The sequence below is a fragment of the Aethalodelphis obliquidens genome, unplaced genomic scaffold, assembly GCF_003676395.1.
Source record: "Aethalodelphis obliquidens isolate GAN/ISIS:26980383/991018 unplaced genomic scaffold, ASM367639v1 scaffold9, whole genome shotgun sequence".
NCBI lineage: Eukaryota > Metazoa > Chordata > Mammalia > Artiodactyla > Delphinidae > Aethalodelphis > Aethalodelphis obliquidens.
The window spans coordinates 35,474,218-35,493,766 of record NW_020837953.1 but is presented as its reverse complement, the minus strand read 5'-3'; the positions used below and the strand labels follow the sequence as shown (position 1 = coordinate 35,493,766).

The 19,549-nt window shown below is 46.8% G+C and overlaps 1 protein-coding gene across 8 annotated transcripts in view; it reads left to right on the top strand.

Moving 5' to 3' along the window:
- Window positions 1-18,938, top strand: part of ZBTB40 (zinc finger and BTB domain containing 40) — a 78,229-nt gene extending 59,291 nt beyond the window's left edge. For 7 of the 8 annotated variants that reach the window (XM_027109815.1, XM_027109820.1, XM_027109819.1 and 4 more), the window contains 9 exons: window positions 1,161-1,329; window positions 1,615-2,082; window positions 2,837-3,043; window positions 9,808-9,972; window positions 12,552-12,766; window positions 13,991-14,153; window positions 14,858-14,944; window positions 16,169-16,395; window positions 18,201-18,938. In XM_027109815.1, coding sequence (XP_026965616.1) covers window positions 1,161-1,329; window positions 1,615-2,082; window positions 2,837-3,043; window positions 9,808-9,972; window positions 12,552-12,766; window positions 13,991-14,153; window positions 14,858-14,944; window positions 16,169-16,395; window positions 18,201-18,395 — 1,896 coding nt within the window. In that variant the 3' untranslated portion in view covers window positions 18,396-18,938. The remainder of the gene's footprint in view (window positions 1-1,160; window positions 1,330-1,614; window positions 2,083-2,836; window positions 3,044-9,807; window positions 9,973-12,551; window positions 12,767-13,990; window positions 14,154-14,857; window positions 14,945-16,168; window positions 16,396-18,200) is intronic. The other variant, XM_027109818.1, reaches the window with a different exon arrangement.
- Window positions 18,939-19,549: the final 611 nt, after the last annotated feature.

Sequence of the window (19,549 nt, the reverse complement as noted above, 5' to 3'; positions counted from 1 at the left end):
GTACTGACTCTTTTCTGCTGATAGCTGTAACATTCTGAGAGGATGGCTTTGAAATAATTTTCTTGGCTTCTTTAAAGCCCCTATTTGAACCTTCTTTAAAAACCTGAGTTTCGGGCTTCCCTGGTGGCACAGTGGTTAAGAATCTGCCTGCTAATGCAGGGGACACGGGTTCGAGCCCTGGTCTGGGAGAATCCCACATGCCATGAAGCAACTAGGCCCGTAAGCCACAACTACTGAGCCTGCGCGTCTGGAGCCTGTGCTCCAACAGAGGCCGCGATAGTGAGAGGCCCGCGCACCGCGATGAAGAGTGGCCCCTGCTTGCCACAGCTAGAGAAAGCCCTCGCACAGAAACGAAGACCCAACACAGCAAAAATTAATTAATTAATTAATAAACTAAAAAAAAAAAAAGAAAGAAAGAAAAATCTGTTTAAAAAAAAAAACCTGAGTTTCGGGCTTCCCTGGTGGCGCAGTGGTTGAGAGTCTGCCTGCCGATGCAGGGGACACGGGTTCGTGCCCCAGTCCAGGAAGATCCCACATGCCGCAGAGCGGCTGGGCCCGTGAGCCATGGCCACTGAGCCTGTGAGTCCAGAGCCTGTACTCCGCAAGGGGAGAGGCCACAGCAGTGAGAGGCCCGCGTACCGCAAAAAAAAAAAACAAACAACCTGAGTTTCTTTATGAAAGAAAATGATGTTTAAAAGGGTACACCTAAGTATCTAAAAACGTGAAGCCACTGATCATGCAGAATTACTTCCCAACATTGAAACAGTTATATATTATGAAAAATTATCTTGATCATCAAGACAGAAATGCCAACAACCAAGTCCTATAGCTTTCCAAGCATATAATACTAAGCTCTAGAAAAGTTCTTTGGGAGACTCCTGGTTTCTGAGAAGATACTTCTCACAGAAAATCCTCAATGCTTCCTTGCTTGCACCTTTATATTTGCACATTTGTCTTCATATGTGCCTCCTTGTTAAAATTTTGTTAATTTCCCTATTCTTGGAGAAAGAGGGCTCTCCACTATATTTATGGCACGAAATGTATACTTGTTACAGATGGAGCAATGCCTCCCTGAAATTAGCTTTGTTTTCTACGTTGAAAACCATGGAGAAAATCTGCTGATATTAACCGCAAACCTTTGTCTCATGGTATTCATTTAGATTCTGAGCATTTCCTCTGAGACAGCCAGCCCTGAAGCTTCCCTGAGAGCATTGCTGAGCAGAGCCATGGAAAAAACCACCTCGGCCATTGAAATATGTCAGCTCCTGTGCAGCATCCACAGATCTTTCCCAGGCCTGCAGCCTGTCATGCAGGAGTTGGCGTATGCCGGTAAGAAACAGGGTGGGTGGGGTCCTGTTAGGCCCCCAGGTTGTTTCCTTATTGGAGAGAAGAGGCAGCAGTTCATTTAGGAGTTCACCCATCGCTGCTTTATTTTATATGCTCTCAAATACTTAGAAAAGTCATAGACATAGATGTAAAATGATGTTATCTGTGTTTATCAGAGAGTAAAGATGACAGTTCCAAGTAGTCTCCATTCTCCCTAAGAAGGAAAGTTAGAAAGCAAAGTAGAAACATAGGAAATTCCCAGAGCCATCAGATCTCTCTCCTGTGCAGGTTTCCTTACTGAGGAAAAGGGAGAGAAGGAAAGGTGGATGGTGAGTAATAAATTTCACCTTGAAGCCAAGGACAAAGCAGATGAAAAGGCGGCTGAGCCAGCTGAAGAAAACTGCCAGCCTGGGAAACAGAACGGTCAAGGAGAGACTGGTTCCTTGCCAGAGCAACAAGAGAAAGATACTTCTGCCTCCCCAGACTCTGCCAAGAAGAGCTTCGTCTGTAAGGCCTGCGACAAGAGCTTCCATTTCTACTGCCGCCTCAAGGTGCACATGAAGCGCTGTCGGGTGGCCAAGAGCAAACAGGTGCAGTGTAAGGAGTGTAACGAGACCAAGGACTCTAAGAAAGAGCTGGAGAAACATCAGCTGGAGGCCCATGGTACAGGTGGAGAGCCTGACGTCCCCAAGAAGAAGAAGAAGAGGCTTCCAGTGACGTGTGACCTCTGTGGAAGAGAATTTGCTCATGCCTCAGGTACATTCAAGAAGGTGAAGTAATAGAGGATGATAATTCAGATATTGTAGTTTGAATTCCAGGCCTTTCCTCCAGTATGCGATAAGGGCTGTGGAAAGGCTTAGAAAATAGAGCAGAGGCAGGGTAATGTTTTGAGAAGAGCATGAGCTTTGGAATCAGCTCCCTGAGCCTTAATTTCCCCCTGTTAAATAGGCACCCTGATACCACCTACTTTTTTGAATTGCTATGAAGATTTAAGATAATATAGCTGAACACCTAGTACAGTGCCTTCAATAGAGTTAGTACTCAGTAAATTGTGGCTATGATTATTCATAATAATAATACCTATTAATAATAATAGTCAGCTATTTCACACCTGACTCTTAGGTTTCTATGTATCACTTGTTTCTTGATAGTAAACAAGTCCTAGAAACCAGGGGATGTAGAATTTGAATTGTTTTCCCTTGCCCCAAACCTAATGAAACAGAAAAGTGAGTTTTGTTTCACTCTTTCTGGGTGACTGGGTCCTATTTAAGAGAGAGAGAGGAGATAGATAAGATAAACCCAGAACACTTGATGCCTGACCCAGCCAGGAACGGACCAAGGTGGCTTGGAGCGCTGGGTGGTGGGCTGATGAGCAGCATGGCCTGGCGTCCTGTGGCTCACGCTGTGCTTCCTCTCGAGGCCTGGCCTGAGACAGTGCTCGGGTGTATCCTCCTGCTGAATTCATAACATTGATCACTAGCATCTCTGGCCCCTGGTATGGCTTCCCTAGGCATGCAGTACCACAAACTGACGGAGCATTTTGACGAGAAGCCGTTCTCCTGTGAGGAGTGTGGGGCAAAGTTTGCGGCCAATTCTACCCTGAAGAACCACCTTCGCCTTCACACTGGGGACCGTCCATTCATGTGCAAGCACTGCCTCATGACCTTCACCCAGGCCTCTGCCCTGGCCTACCACACCAAGAAGAAGCACTCAGAAGGTAAGGCTTGGAGAATTTCTTCACTTTTCCTACAAACTTTAACACTGTGAGCTGCCTAAAAGCCCATTTGGGATTAGGCGTGATATATATCTCAAAGAGATCAAAAACAGAAACAGACGTGGACTCTCTAGGTGCACAGTTGCTGGGAAATACATATGTGCAAAGACATGTAAAATGCTTTTGGTGAGCGTTTCTGAAGAGAAGCTGGTTAACATAATATTATGACTTTCTAGTTATAGAATTTACATAAAGCCAGGAATTCTTTGGGCTTTGAGGTGGAGTTCAAGCGTAAGAAAACCCTTGGTTGAGCATCTGCTGTGGACTGGGCAATGGCAGACACTAAGTGACTTACCTGGAATACCTGGGATCACAGAGCTGACGGTCCAGCGTGTCTCTAGTATAGAGACAGTTACCGTGCAGGGTCAGGGTCATCCATCAGAGGTGTGATACGGAATAATACCATTACAGGGAGATACGGAAGAATGAAGTAGGGGTTTCTAGTCCAGTTGGAGTGGGGGGCGGTGTGTTGTCAGGGAAGGCTTCTCGGAGGATTCTGTACATCATTTGGAGCATTTATGTGTGAGTACAAATGCCACCATCATCTCGCCTGGCTTGTTGTTGTAGCCTCCTAACTGGTCTCCTCCTCTCACCCTTTCTCTGGACAGTGTTCTCAGTACACAGGCCCAAGTGATCCTTCTAAAGCTAAACCACGTTAGGTCACTTCTCTGCTCAAAACCCTGCAAAAGCTTTTCACTTCATTCAGTGTAAAATCTGAAGGGTAGCCTGCCAGGCCCCGCATGATCAAGTCCCCGATACCTCTCCAACCTTATCTCTTACTGCTCTCCCCTTCACTTGCCCTGTTCTACCCGTTGCAGCTTCCTTGCAAGGCCTCTGACCTGCAGGCCTCTGACCTCTGACCTCTGCTTGGAATACTTTCCCTTCAGACACCTCGAGGCTTCACTTCCTCACCGCCTTCAAGTCTTTACACAAACCTCACGTTCTCCTTTAGGCCTTTCCTGACCACCCTGTGTAAAGTCTCAGTGCCCCAGCCCCAGTTCCCCTGCATTATTTTCCTCCCTCTCACTTATCATAGGGTCTATCATCTACGTATTAATTTATTTTGTTTATAGTTAGTCTCCCCCTGTTAGAATACAAGCTCCATGAGGGTAAAGCTCTTAGTCTTTTTTTTTTCCTTCCCTCTGATGTATCTGTGGAACTTAGAATAGTACTTAGCAATAGGAGGTCCTCAATAAACATTTACTGAGTGAATGAATTTCTTGAGCATTATTCCAGGCACTAGGGATAGTGTAACTATACACAAGCCCGCGGAGCTAACATTCCAGTGGGTAAAACAGACCATATATATGTGTGTAATATAAATTCAGATAGTAGTCACTGCAATGAGGAAAAATAAAGCAGAATAAGCAGCAGGGGTGGGGATTGGGAACTATTTATTAATATTTGTATCATCAGAGAGAGCAGAGGAGATTTGAGTAGAAACCTGAACACAATGAGAGACAGAACCAATGGAAGATCTAGGAGAAGAACACGAGTGCAGAGCACCCCCTCTCCAAGTGGGAACGAATGAGACTTACCTGTTTGAGGGACCGAAGAAAAGTAGAAGGGGCTAAAGCACAGTAAGTGAGGGAAAAGTGTTGAGAGATAAGGTCAGAGAGGTCACCAAAGGGCAGAACTTGGGACTTTCCTGGTGGCGCAGTGGTTAAGAATCCGCCTGCCAATGCAGGGGACACGGCTTCGAGCCGTGGTCCAGGAAGATCCCACACGCTGCGGGGCAACTAAGCCCGTGTGCCACAACTACTGAGCTTGCGCTCTAGAGCCCGCAAGTCACAACTACTGAGCCCACATGCCACAACTACTGAAGCCCACGTGCCTAGAGCCCATGCTCTGCAACAAGAGAAGTCATCTGCAACAAGAGACGCCACCGCAATGAGAAGCCCGTGCACCACAATGAAGAGTAGCCCCCGGTCGCCGCAACTAGAGGAAGCCCGCGCTCAGCAACAAAGACCCAAAAATAAATAAAAATAAATAAATTTATTTAAAAAAAAAAAAGAAACCAAAAGGCCAGATCTTATAGGATCTTCTAAGCCAAGGTAAGGACTTTGGTTTTTATGTGAGGTGTGTTCGTTTCTATTGCTGCTGTAAAAAATTACCAGGAGCGGTGGCTTAAAACATCGCAAATGTATTGTCTCATCACTTTGGAGGTTAAAAATCCAGAATGGGTCTTACGAAGCTGTGTTGGAGGAATTGTAAAAAAATGTTCAAGTTTGGGGATATGTTGTTGAAAGTGGAAGTGACAGGACTGATAATGGATTAGATGTGGGATATGAGGGAAAGAGAGGAATTAAGGGTGGCTTTGGGGGTTTTGACATGAGCAGCCAGGTAAATGATGCTGCCATTTACTGAAACGGGGGAAACTGGAGTGTGTGTGTGTATTTATAGGTGGGTGGGTTGTGGGGGTGGTGGCGGTGGACTCAGGAACTCTGTTTTGGCATGGTGGTAAATTTGAGCTACTCGGACCTCCAGCTGGACAGCTAGGCTGATAGGCAGTGGATATAAGTCTGAAGTTCTAGGGACAGCTGGGAGATAGAGAAGTAAATGTGGGAGCTAGAGAGAATGTGGGAGCTAGCAATGTACAGGTAGAATGTAAGGCTCTGAGATAAGATCGTCTAGAAAGTGGAGACAGAGAAGAAGGCCAAAGGCTGAGTCCTGGGCTTCTCAATAATTTCAACTCTTGATTCAAGAAACCCTATTTTTCTTTTTTTTTTTTTCCCTGCTGTACTGCTACTTTATTTTTTACATCTTAGAGTATAATTGCTTTACAATATTGTGTTAGTTTCTGCTGTATAACAACACGAATCAGCTCTACGTATATATATATATCCCCATATCCCCTCCCTCTTGCGTCTCCCTCCCTCCCACCCTCCCTTTCCCACCCCTCTAGGTAGTCAGAGAGCACTGAGCTGATCTCCCTATGCTATGTGGCTGCTTCCCACTAGCTAGCTATTTTACATCTGGTAGTGTATATATGTCCATTGCCACTCTCTCACTTCGTCCCAGCTTCCCCTCCCAGCCCCCTGGTGTCCTCAAGTCCATTCTCTACGTCTGTGTCTTTATTCCTGTCCTGCCCCTAGGTTCATCAGAACCATTTGTTTTTTAGATTCCATATATATGTGTTACCATATGGTATTTGTTTTCTCCTTCTGACTTACTTCACTCTGTATGACAGACTCTAGGTCCATCCACCTCACTACAAATAACTCAGTTTTGTTTCTTTTTATGGCTCAGTAATATTCCATTGTATATATGTGCCACATCTTCTTTATCCATTCATCTGTTGATGGACACTTAGGTTGCTTCCATGTCCTGGCTATTGTTAATAGTGCTGCAATGAACACTGTGGGACATGACTCTTTTTGAACTATGGTTTTCTCAGGGTATATGCCCAATAGTGGGATTGCTGGGGCATATGGTAGTTCTGTTTTTAGTTTTTGAAGGAACCTCCATACTGTTCTCCATAGTGGCTGTATCAATTTACATTCCCACCAACAGTGCAAGAGGGTTTCCTTTTCTCCACAACCTCTCCAGCATTTTTTGTTTGTAGATGTTTTGATGATGGCCATTCTGACTGGTGTGAGGTGATACCTCGTTGCAGTTTTGATTTGCATTTCTTTAATGATTAGTGATGTTGAGCATCCTTTCATGTGTTCGTTGGCAATCTGTATATCTTCTTTGGAGAAATGTCTATTTAGGTCTTCTGCCAGTTTTTGGAGCGGGTTGTTTGTTTTTTTTGATACTGAGCTGCATGAGCTGCTTGTGTATTTGGGAGATTAATCCTTTGTCAGTTGCTTCGTTTGCAAATATTTTCTCCCATACTGAGGATTGTCTTTTCGTCTTGTTTATGGTTTCCTTTGCTGTGCAAAAGCTTTTAAGTTTCATTAGGTCCCATTTGTTTATTTTTGTTTTTATTTCCATTACGCTAGAAGGTGGGTTCTCCAAAGAAGATATACAGAGTGCCAACAAACACATGAGAGAATGCTCAACATCACTAATCATGAGAGAAATGCAAATCAAAACTACAATGAGATATCATCTCACACCAGTCAGAATGGCTATCATCAAAAAATCTAGAAACAATAAATGCTGGAGAGGGTGTGGAGAAAAGGGAACCCTCTTACACTGTTGGTGGGAATGTAAATTGATACAGCCACTGTGGAGAACAGTATGGAGGTTCCTTAAAAAGCTACAAATAGAACTACCATATGACCCAGCAATCCCACTACTGGGCATATACCCTGAGAAAACCATAATTCAAAAAGAGTCATGTACCAAAATGTTCATTGCAGCTCTATTTACAATAGCCCAGAGATGGAAACAACCTAAGTGTCCATCATCGGATGAATGGATAAAGAAGATGTGGCACATATATACAATGGAATATTACTCAGCCATAAAAAGAGACGAAACTGAGCTATTTGTAATGAGGTGCATAGACCTAGAGTCTGTCATACAGAGTGAAGTAAGTCAGAAAGAGAGAGACAAATACCGTATGCTAACACATATATATGGAATTTAAAAAAAAAAAAAATGTCATGAAAAACCTAGGGGTGAAACAGGAATAAAGACACAGACTTACTAGAGAATGGACTTGAGGCTATGGGGAGGGGGAAGTGTAAATGGTGACAAAGCGATAAAGAGGCATGGACATATATACACTACCAAACGTAAGGTAGATAGCTAGTGGGAAGCAGCCGCATAGCACAGGGAGATCAGCTCGGTGCTTTGTGACCGCCTGGAGGGGTGGGATAGGGAGGGTGGGAGGGAGGGAGACGCAAGCGGGAAGAGATATGGGAACATATGTATATATATAACTGATTCATTTTGTTGTGAAGCTGAAACTAACATACCATTGTAAAGCAATTATACTCCAATAAAGATGTTAAAAAAAAAAAAAAAAAAAAAAAAGGATCTTGCTGTGATTTATGTCATAGAGTGTTCGGCCTATGTTTTCCTCTAAGAGTTTTATAGTGTCTGGCCTTACATTTAGGTCTTTAAACCATTTTGAGTTTATTTTTGTATATGGTGTTAGGGGGTGTTCTAATTTCATTCTTTAACATGTTGCTGTACAGTTTTCCCAGCACCACTTACTGAAGAGGCTGTCTTTTCTCCTTTGTATATTCTTGCCTCCTTTATCAAAGATAAGGTGACCATATGTGCGTGGGTTTATCTCTGGGCTTTCTGTCCTGTTCCATTGATCTATATTTCTGTTTCTGTGCCAGTACCATACTGTCTTGATCACTGTAGCTTTGTAGTATAGTCTGAAGTCAGGGAGCCTGATTCCTCCAGCTCCATTTTTCTTTCTCAGGGTTGCTTCGGCTATTCGAGGTCTTTTGTGTTTCCATACAAATTGTAAAATTTTTTGTTCTAGTTCTGTGAAAAATGCCATTGGTAGTTTGATAGGGATTGCACTGAATCTGTAGATTGCTTTGGGTAGTATAGTCATTTTCACAATATTGATTCTTCTATCCAAGAACATGGTACATCTCTCCATCTGTTTGTATCATCTTTGATTTCTTTCATCAGTGTCTTATAGTTTTCTGAATACAGATCTTTTGTCTCCTTAGGTAGGTCTATTCCTAGGTATTTTATTCTCTTTGTTGCAATGGTAAATGGGAGTGTTTCCTTAATTTCTCTTTCAGATTTTTCGTTGTTAGTGTATAGGAATGCATGAGAATTCTGTGCGTTAATTTTGTATCCTTTACCAAGTTCATTGATTAGCTCTAGTAGTTTTCTGGTAGCATCTTCAGGATTCTCTATGTATTGTATCATGTCATCTGCAAACAGTGACAGTTTTACTTCTTTTCCAATTTGGATTCCTTATTTCTTTTTCTTCTCTGATTGCCATGGCTAAAACTTCCAAAACTATGTTGAATAATAGTGGTGAGAGTGGGCACCCTTGTCTTGTTCTGATCTTAGAGGAAATGGTAAGAAACCCATTTTTCTTAACAAAATCTTATTCCAAAGTGTAACAATATAAAAAATGAAAATGAGGTGGATTGCCCTAGTTGAAGTCACCCCTAGGATCTGGGCTGTCTGGACCCTCACCTTATTGATTTTCCCATTTCTCTATTAGCCCATAAGGGAGACTGAAGGTACATTTGGTCTAGCATTTTTTTACAAATGCTGATTTTCCAGACTTGCTCTTCACCGGTATTTTCTAATGCTCTCTGGCAGTCTGGTCATTGTATTTTCATTAGTGCATGAGAAAATAGAGGAGCCAAGAGAATCTTTATAGCAAGTCGCTGGCAGAAAGCTGTCATTCTTTTCTGAGTCCATGTCTGTCATTTTTATGTGCAGTTGCATTTCTGCCCTGTATGTTTTTTAAGGGATCCAGGCTCACGTCTTTCTGGGCTCAAGGATATATCTGCTTCCTGGGAATGGAATGAGCTCTTACATACTTGTAGTGGCCAGATTAACAGATGGCTAGTCTTGTGTGATGAGAACTCTGTCCTTATCCCTCAGGGTAGGGAGACACTGATACCCTCCCTGTGTGATCAACTGTGTTTGTGAGGTACCATCTGATAGGATGGCTCAGACCTCTCACCCAGTGTATTACAAATTGCCTCGTGTTTTACTGTCATCTCCCAGATTATATTTCCCTGCTGTGTGCCTTAGAATGTGATTTTGTTTTTATGAATGCCCTAAATGTTTAGTGCTGCCTCTAATAAACTCACGTATGTTTCCAGGAAAAATGTATGCGTGCCAGTACTGTGATGCTGTGTTTGCCCAGTCCATTGAGCTGTCCCGCCACGTGAGGACCCACACCGGGGACAAGCCATACGTCTGCAGAGATTGTGGCAAGGGCTTCCGGCAAGCCAATGGCCTCTCCATCCACCTGCACACCTTTCACAGTATGTACTGAGGTTGTGGATATTAGGCACTGAGCACCAGGCCTGGCGCTGGGAAGGCACGCAGCAGTCATAACAGAAGTCATCACTCCACCAGAGCTGGACCCCGTTCAGTGCCTTCCCCTCTCCTATTCTCCTGCAAAAGCCAGAGTCCCTCATTCCTATTTCAAGAAGAATCCCATTTTAACATGTCATTGTGTGATTCTCTGTCCAGGCTGTTTCCTTGTCTTCCGTTTTAGCCCACCTGGCTCTTTTTGGCTGACAGAGGCCCATTATGTTTGAAGGAAAGGGTCTCTATAACAGACAGGCTCGCAGAGCACCAGAATATTTCCATTTGTCCGCTGAGCTTCGTTTTCCTACTCCCACTCTCATCTTATGGTCATAACGTGCCTTTCCCCATAGGAGCAGCCTGGACGCTTTCTGAGTTAACGTGTACCACTGTGAGTGGTCCCTAGTCATGTTCCCTTAAAAGCCTTCTGCCCAGCATTCTCTTCCAAATGCCTTGTATTTACCCAGTTAGTAGGGTCTGCCCCCATCTTTGTCCCCTTCTACTAGAACTGATACAGACAAAAACACACTTCCATTCAACACACACAGGGGAGGAAGAGGAGATTTTGTGATTCCTTATCACATCATCAGGAAATCGCCAAGGAGGCATCCGCTGGTCACGTCACATCATCTTCAGCTGCTCTTGTTGTAGCAGTCATGTGATCGGCACAGCCCAGCAGGGTGGTTAAGAGCTTGGGCTCTGAAATCACACGGGCCTGGGCTTGAATCTTGACTACTCTGCCATTTACTTCTTTTAGGCCTTAGACAAATTTCTTTACCTTTTTAAGCCTCTTATGCCCCTTCTGTAAGGTAGAGAAAATAGTAACACTACCACATTGGGCTGTTGTGAGAATAAAAGAGATATCACACGTAAAGCATGAAGCTCCATGCCTGCCACATAGAGAATGCTCAATAAATGCTAGAGAGTATTGGTGACAAGAGCAGCCTTCTCCAGGGCCACCTGTCACCATAAGAGCCTGCCTTTTTTTTCATGCCATGCACCTTGCATACCCTTCTTCCCTTTTCCCCTCCCTACCTTCGTTTCCCACACACCAGTTTCTAACTGTTGGCAAATACAGTATCTCACAAACATGTGCTTTCTGTCAACACATTCAAGTCTGTTGTCAGCCAGCCAACAAGGCACTTCGCCAGAGCTTGTATGTGCCCAGCATGTGGCTGGGCACTGGGCAATACAGGAAAACATAAAGTGCTGCCCCCCACTCCCCCCAAGGAGTTTACAAGGTTGTCCAGCAAATCCAGTTGCAGTAGACTTCCAGGTGAGTGGGATTTGGCTTGGATCCAGTGCCACAACTTTGAAGTCCTCTCAATCTCTTTAAAGGACATTCCGCTTTAGTCTCCTTTTCCCAGTGGCATCACATGAAGTCAGGAAAGGGGAAGACATTATCAATTTTCAGAATAGAGAAGACCCGAAAAACTTTGCCATGACTTGGAGCGGATCACCCAAAGCAGGCCCAGCATCCAGGCCCCTCTCTCATTGACTGTTCCTTGCCTGTTTCATAGGATCACATCATTGCTTACGGAGAATTCCTTCCGAGTATCTTAAAAGATAGTGTGAAACTGAGATCTCAAGAGCTCACGTCCACAGGGATACTAGTTAATGATGCCGAGTGCTGCTGCGTGTCAGAATCCCTGAATTAGCCTGGATCAGCACACACATAAGATTGGCTGATGGGCTGGGCCTTTCTGTGGGCAAAGGATTTTATTATTCAAACATTTTACTTTCTGTTACCTTCGGAAAAGACTGAACTTTCCTGCCACAGGGATGGCAAATGTATTCTTCATCAGTGCTAGTTCTTACTTTTGAGGTCCCACTGAGGAGTTGCCTTGTCCAATTCAGCATGCAGCTCAGAGCATGACCTTGGGAGTGAAAGCTGGGATTGTTACCCAGCTCAGCAATATCATACTTGTGCCATTGGGCACTCTCTAAACCTTAATTTTCCTAATCTATAAAATAGGACTGGTAGTAGAACCTACACATAGGGTTATTGGAAGTTTTAAGTGATTTAATATATGTAGGCACTTAAAACACGCATGTCATATAGCACTTAATAAACATTACTTATGAAAATGTTTTTGTTGTTGAATCTAAAGTGGGGATCAAGGAAGCATTCATCCTCTGCATTGTACTACTGACAAAAAAGGAAATAGTGATGCTTTGGGGAGTATGTGGGAAATCTCTACAGAGAATTAGAAAACCCCAAAACACCCACTGCAGGCAGGGGAAGAGCAAAGGTGATACTCCCTGGAAAGTAGTAAGATGGAATTTAACTTATAAGATGAGGAATTGAGGTAAACTCATGCTCAGAGGTGGTTAATCCAGAAGCCTCAGAGGAACCCCACCTCCCAGGATGAAAGCAGGAGGTAGTTAGGTGTTGGATGCAGTGATTTCTGGTCCTTCGAGTCTGTCACCCTGCATGACCTCTAAACAGTCTGGCTTCTGGAGCTGCACACAGAAAGCCACTTGTCACTGATTGTTGCCTGTGGTGTCTCCCTCCCTCCCCTCATGGAACCAGACATAGAAGATCCATATGACTGCAAGAAGTGCAGGATGAGCTTCCCCACTCTGCAGGATCACCGAAAGCACATCCACGAGGTGCACTCCAAGGAGTACCACCCCTGCCCCACGTGTGGGAAGATCTTCAGCGCCCCTTCGATGCTGGAGCGGCACATGGTGACCCACGTCGGAGGGAAGCCCTTCAGCTGTGGGATCTGCAACAAGGCCTACCAGGTGAGCTCAGCTTCTGCGGGCACCTTTCCCGGGCCCTCATCCGCTCTCCCTTTGGTCTCCCTTGGCCCCCGTGTTTGTGGCTTGCAGAACACCTCTTGTCTCCAGGATATGACCATTTGGCCGGTTCTCATGAAGAATGCAGCTGATAGGTTATTCACATCCTCTGTGGTGACCTGGTCAGAGTGGGGTCAGTGGGGGAGCTTTAATTGGAGCCAGGAGTTCCTGCACGTCTTCTCTTAGATTTCAGCCTCGTCCTGAACTGAATCCTGCATTTTCCCTGGATATTTACATTCTTTAGAACCTATTGATCCCACGTGTTGAGGGATGTGAGAATGACACTGGGGTGTGTAACACTACCTGGAATTATCTTGTTTAGCACAATTATTGGTGCTTTTTGGAGGATTTTTTAACTCCTGGGGAAGAGCTCTGCTTTTTTACCTTAGAATTTGCTATATAATTGAAGGGAAACCCCATACAGATCTGAAAAGAAACCACTTCTTTGAGAAACTCTAAGACCACAGAGAAAAGAATGGCCCTCGCTGGCATCTATAGCATTTGGGTACAGAGAGAGAAACGCAGCAGCTAATTTCAGCTCAACAGAAATTGAGAGCTAACTTTGTTCCAAGCCTTGTGCTGTGACGTTAGGGTTACAGAGCTGGGTAAAACCTGGGCTTGGTCTCTAGGAAACCATGGAATTGTACGGAGAGTGTCGCAGCGCTGCTCTGGAACCCGGGAAGAAGGGGGCACTGGCTTACGGAGTAGGGGTAGCACCTGCCCGTCTCCAGCAGGTTTCCCTGCTGCGCTCTGGGCCTCTGACAGGCAGCAAGACAGCTCGGTGGTGAAGCACAGATTCTCCATTCAGAAGGCCAGGGTGTGAATCCTGGTCCTCCTGTTTACTGATCATGTGACCTTGGGCAAGTCACTTCACCCCTCTGTGCCTCAGCTTCCACGTCACTGGAAAGAGCCTAACACCTCCCTCCTAAGCTTGTGAGGAATGGGTTTCTGAAGGCCCCGGCCCTGCCCTGTGGTGACCTCAGTGGATACACAGGTGCCTTGTTCCCATGAGCACCAGCGTCCCCTCGCATGTCAGCACTCACTGTGGTGGGTAAGAGTGTGACTCCAGGTCCATAAGCTTCCCTGGGAGCGCTTTTCTCTCCTGAGGCTTTGTGAACTCTCCAGCTTGCTGGAACATCCAAGACCTAACATTTGCCACATTCCTTTTAGCAATTGTCTGGTTTGTGGTACCACAATCGGACCCACCACCCTGACGTGTTTGCTGCTCAGAACCATCGATCTTCCAAGTTCTCGTCACTCCAGTGCAGCTCCTGTGACAAAACCTTTCCCAACACCATTGAACACAAGAAGCACATCAAAGCAGAGCACGCAGGTGAATTGGGGTGCCCTGGACTGGGAGTGGGGGCTGAGGAGTGGAAGGGGCTTGGTGACGTAGCATCCTGGGTTCCAGCCCTAAATCCCGACTTCTAGTGCTAGAGTGTGGTGTGCTGCAGTGACACCCTCTTCCTCCCCAGCACACCGGCAGGTGCCACGTCAGTCCATCAGTAACACTAGCTTGAGTAGCAGTAGTTCTTGCAACTGGAGACCTAGAGCAGTGTGACTCCTGCCAGCCTCGGTGGTGATTGGTCGTGGCACATGGGAAGGGTGGCACACAGGCCAGGGTGGGAATCCTAACTCTAGCTGTGTGACCTTGGCAAGTGACATCTCTTTCTGAACCTGTTTCCTTTTCTTCAGAAAGTCAATTATTCATACCTGTGTTACAGATAAATTGGGGGATAATCACAACAGCTCGCAGTTACGAAGTGTCTCCTGAGTGCACGGCACTGTGCTCAGCACCCACGTGTGTTTTCTCCTTTAATTCTCACAACAACCCTCTTTGCATCTGGGCACTTGGATCCGGATCTGGCGCTCTTTACCACAGATTGCACTAATGTAGCATAGGCATCAGGTTCCTGGCACTTCGTAGATGCTCGCTAAGTGTGAGCCGTCACCCTGCCCCCAGCCCTGTTACTCCCCAGGCTCAGAGAATCTTCCTTTTGTTCTCTCCCACCACTTCTTTCCTTGTGTGCTTCTCAGATATGAAGTTCCATGAATGTGGCCAGTGTAAGGAGCTCTTCCCCACGCCAGCTTTGCTGCAGGTTCACATCAAGTGCCAGCATTCAGGTCAGTGCCCCTGCCAAGATGCTCCTGAGCTGCACTGCCCAGGGATGGGTCTCGTCTCCACCACCCACAGCTGCGCGACCCAGGCTAAGTAGCAGCTAACTTGTGCCTCAGTTTCTTCATCTACAAAACAGGGACGGTTGCAGTACCTACGTCATAGGGGAACCGTGAGAGTTGAATACGTTAATACACAGAAAACACTTAAGGCCTGGCACCAGTAAGCATCTCGTAAGCGTTACCCATGATTATCATTGTTCCTGCTATACCTTATCAAATCTAAAATGCCAGTTCTATAAGAGGCACCATTTTTAATGAACCATTAAGAAAGAAAAACTGCTGCCAGTTAAACTATGCTTTCTTGTCACTTAGAGTTTGCAGGTTATCCTAAGTGCTGCTTTGGACTTAATTTGATGTAGATTGTATGCACTCTTGTATGCATACATAAAAAAAGGAAACGTAAGGAATAAGTTGATCAACGTAAGAATTCAGCTTCCCAGAGTAGCTCTCAGTTCACATTGTTGGCGTGAGTGTTATTCCACGTGGTGTTGCCCTCCACCGTCAAGAGCATTGGTGATGGAGAGCACGGTAAGGTGGTTTTGGTCTCTCGAGCATTAGCAAAACTAGTCTTCTGATTCCTGCTTTGGGAATGTAGCTGAACATCCAACCCTTACCTCCTCCCTCTAAACCATTTGTTTCCTGTGAGTTTAAAACATGCACCGCTCCTGTCTTAGGGCTTTTCTTTCAGACTGTGGACATGCATTCTGCAAGTCTTGATGCTGCCCCTTTAGATGTCTGTGCAAGTGCACTTGTTGACAATTACACCCACCTCCATGGCCTGTAACAGTAGTAAGATGCCATTGATCCCATTTCAGAGACGTTAAAAGGTGCTTCTTAGAATTGACTAAATAAACATTGTCAGCATCATTACAGTTGAATGAATAATGGACTTTGGCAGAGGCAGATTTCGCCTGAATCTGATGCTAATGAAGCTGTGCCTTGGAGCCTTGCACTTGGTGGGACCCTTCCAAAGATCTGCCCCTAGTCCTGTATGTGTAATTCTGTATCAGTCTTCCTACAGAGGGCTCCCCAAACTGTACACGCTCCAGGCCCCACAGGAGCTGAAGAGCTGCCTCTGGACCTGCCTGTGCTCCTCGCCCCCGCTTGTACCTTCCTCTCCCCTCCCTCCTCTCGTTTCCCTCAGTCACTCCCTCTGTCCCCTTCCTCCAGGGTCACAGCCGTTCCGGTGTCTGTACTGTGCGGCCACTTTCCGCTTTCCCGGGGCGCTGCAGCACCACGTCACCACTGAGCACTTCAAGCAGTCGGAGAGCACCTTCCCCTGTGAGCTCTGCGGGGAGCTCTTCACCTCCCAGGCCCAGCTGGACTGTCACTTGGAATCTGAACACCCAAAGGTGACGGGCACTGAAAGCCAAGTGGCTGCCTCGCAGATGGTGCAGGTGATTCTGGGGCCATCAGATATGAGGGTGCTGACACGGGGTCCCTGAGGCTTCTCTGGAGGCAGTCCCATCACGACACCTAGCCTTTCTCCCCGGGGCTCTCAAAGGGCCCCATGAGTGATGCATTCATGACCAAGAGGATCTTGCAGAAGAGTCTCTCTGGACCTCTTACCAAACAGAACAGAAAATTCTAGCCTCCTGGTGACCACATGTGAAATGGCCCCTGAGTAGAGGGAAGCTGGAACAAGAATTTTCAAAAGCAGAATGACATTGGCCTCTCCTCCCAATTCACACACTCCCTCACCTTCTGCAGAACACCATGGGATGTGGTGAGAGTTGCAGGAAACCTTGGAGGAGCGTAGATGAGCTCTTTGTTGAGACCACCTTCAGCTGAAATGCTTTGGTAACTCCTCTGGGCTGGGCACAGGGCACATTTGAACGTCTGGGCTTCTCACCTTTACCTGGGTGTAAAGCCCCCCCTCTTCTGATATTTCAAGGGTACGCTTGCTCCAGCCCCTCTTTGTGTCTCTGGTTCTATTACTGCCTTCCCGTCTTCTCCAGAGAGGGTGGGCAGGAAGGGAAAAGAAACTCCATTCTGTTGATTGACAGTAATTTGTGAATGGACGGGAGAGGAACTGTGAGCTGGCTGGGCCGCCCCCCGTCCTGTCCCTTAGAGCAGCCCCTTATAGCCGTGTTCTTACAGGCCTCTGTGGGGAGCAGAGGGCAAGTCAGGCGGCCAGGCCTCTGGGTGCCAATCCTGCTGCCATTTCAATGAGAACAGCGCTGCTATTATCTTTTTTATATATTAGGATTCTGGGTAAGATGTCCTTTGGGGCGAAAAAAATATTCCATTGCTAAAAGAAAAAGAAAAACAGTTTGAAAACTGCTGTCCTAGATGATTTTTTATTGAACATCACAATTGGTCTCTTCACTCCTACAGCAGAGACATGGCTGAGCTTGGCATCTCCATTTCTGCCCACTCAGGTCTAGTGGAAAGCACTTTCTGCTCTCGGCAGCTCTCAAGATCCAGGGTTGCTGTGCCCTCTGCGGGCGCTCTGTGTTGAAAACATCCAGCTGTTCTGAGCTCCATGGCTCAGAAACATCAACTCGGAGGTTCAGGCAAGAACTGGGTGTACTTAACCAGACTAGTTCTCCCTGAGATGGGAAAGTCATCTTTAACAGATGCTGCAGATTTGGAAGGGGTGTGTGTGGCCTGTGGAGGAGAGAAGCCAGTGCCCTCCAGCCTGGTGAGCTGCGTGAGGGAGCTGACAGAAGCCACATTTTGTCTACCCGTTCTTCTTCCTGTAGCCATTAGCTCTGTAGCCACGTAGCCTCCAAGTAAGGCTCTTAGCCTGATCAAGGTCCAGACATGCCACCTTTGGCAACCCGAGCTTCTGGTAAACCACTCCCATTTCCATGGTTCAAGCATGACACGAACCACTTTGATTCAGTAGCATTCCTTTCACACGGCACTTACTTCTGCAGTGTAATCCTCAAGACAGGAAAACCCAGGGTGAGAAACTGAGCCCGCGTTCACTGGTGTGTAATCAGAGTCCAGGCACCCTGAGGTGGCGTACGGAGCTAAATTATAGCAATTTGGCACAGAGTTACTTAACTTGTTTGCCTGCCTTCTCTTTTGCATCACTGGTGTGTTAGACTTGCCTCTTCCCATTAAGCACATGTAACTGCTCTCCTCTGGTGAAAACATAAATATCATCATTACAGCGTGAGATGAAAACCATGTAAGTTCTGGGGAGCCAACTGTGGACACTGCCCAGAGCAGCCTCACGGTCTTTCCCTTTCAGGTGATCCAAACCCCAGAGCCGGTGGCCCAGACGGAGCAGGTGATCACTTTGGAGGAGACCCAGCTTGCTGGTTCACAGGTGTTTGTGACATTGCCAGATTCGCAGACATCCCAGACCAGCTCTGAGCTTGTGGCAGTGACCGTGGAGGACTTGCTAGACGGTACCGTGACCCTAATCTGTGGGGAGGCCAAGTGAGTGGCTGCTCATCGTGGAGGGCCCTACGTTAGCAATAGAGAGGATGCTCCACACTTGCCTTTTGCCCTTCCTCCCTCGATGTCCTGAGTATTGAGCATCTTAGCTTGGCACCAACCTAAGTGGTCTCACTTGGGAAACGGACAGAAGCATCATGGTTCTCATAAAACCAAGTCTGAGTCATCAACACCAACGTGACCGCCCTCCGTAGCAGGCAGGCCTGTTCCTCACAGGCCTGCTGCTGTGGCCTCTCTGACACTGTCCATCCCCAAGTGGAGTATAGCTTCTGAAATAGAGCCTGAAAGAGCAGTGGGATAGGAGCTGGTGACCAGAGTAACCAGAGCGGTGTGATGTGCTGGCAGCCCTCAGCATGCAGACCAGCAGTTCAGTGCAGGACAGTGGCCCACAGAGTGGGGCTGCAGGTGCTGCCAGTGCCTTCTGGCCACTTAAAAATGAGAGAAAATAGGGGGCTTCCCTGGTGGCTCAGTGGTTGAGAGTCTGCCTGCCGATGCAGGGGACACGGGTTCGTGCCCCGGTCCGGGAAGATCCCACATGCCGCGGAGCGGCTGGGCCCGTGAGCCATGGCCGCTGAGCCTGTGCGTCCAGAGCCTGTGCTCCGCAACGGGAGAGGCCACAACAGTGAGAGGCCCACGTACCGCAAAAAAAAAAAAAAAGAGAGAAAAGCACCATCAGACCATCTGGGGATTCCCAGCCTTGAGCACACTCAGCACCTTCCTCACGTCTGTCATCCTTCCAGCCTCCTCTCATGGTGGCAGTAGGACAGGTAGCAGCATGCTGACACAGGAAGGCTTCATTTCCATGCTGAGTCCCACCTTGTCAGTATAGTCAGCCATTCCCAAAACAAAGCCTTTGGAGTGTTTCTTCTGGGAGTGTTCAGTGTGAGGCCATCTAGCTGCAAACCGTCTTTGCCTTACCAGGAAACTCTTCATGGTATTCTGCACCTGAGGCTGGTTCCCATAGCTTTTCTGTGGTGTCCTCAATCCCCTTTCCCTAATCAAAGCCTAAAGCTTCTACCCAACCTGGAGGCCTCGTCCCCTCCCTGAGGAGCACGTGATACATGTAACGCAGCAGTGAACCAGCGCCAGGTGGAGTAGCACCCGTGGTGGCCCCTGAGTCTTCCTCCTGCCAGGGTCTTC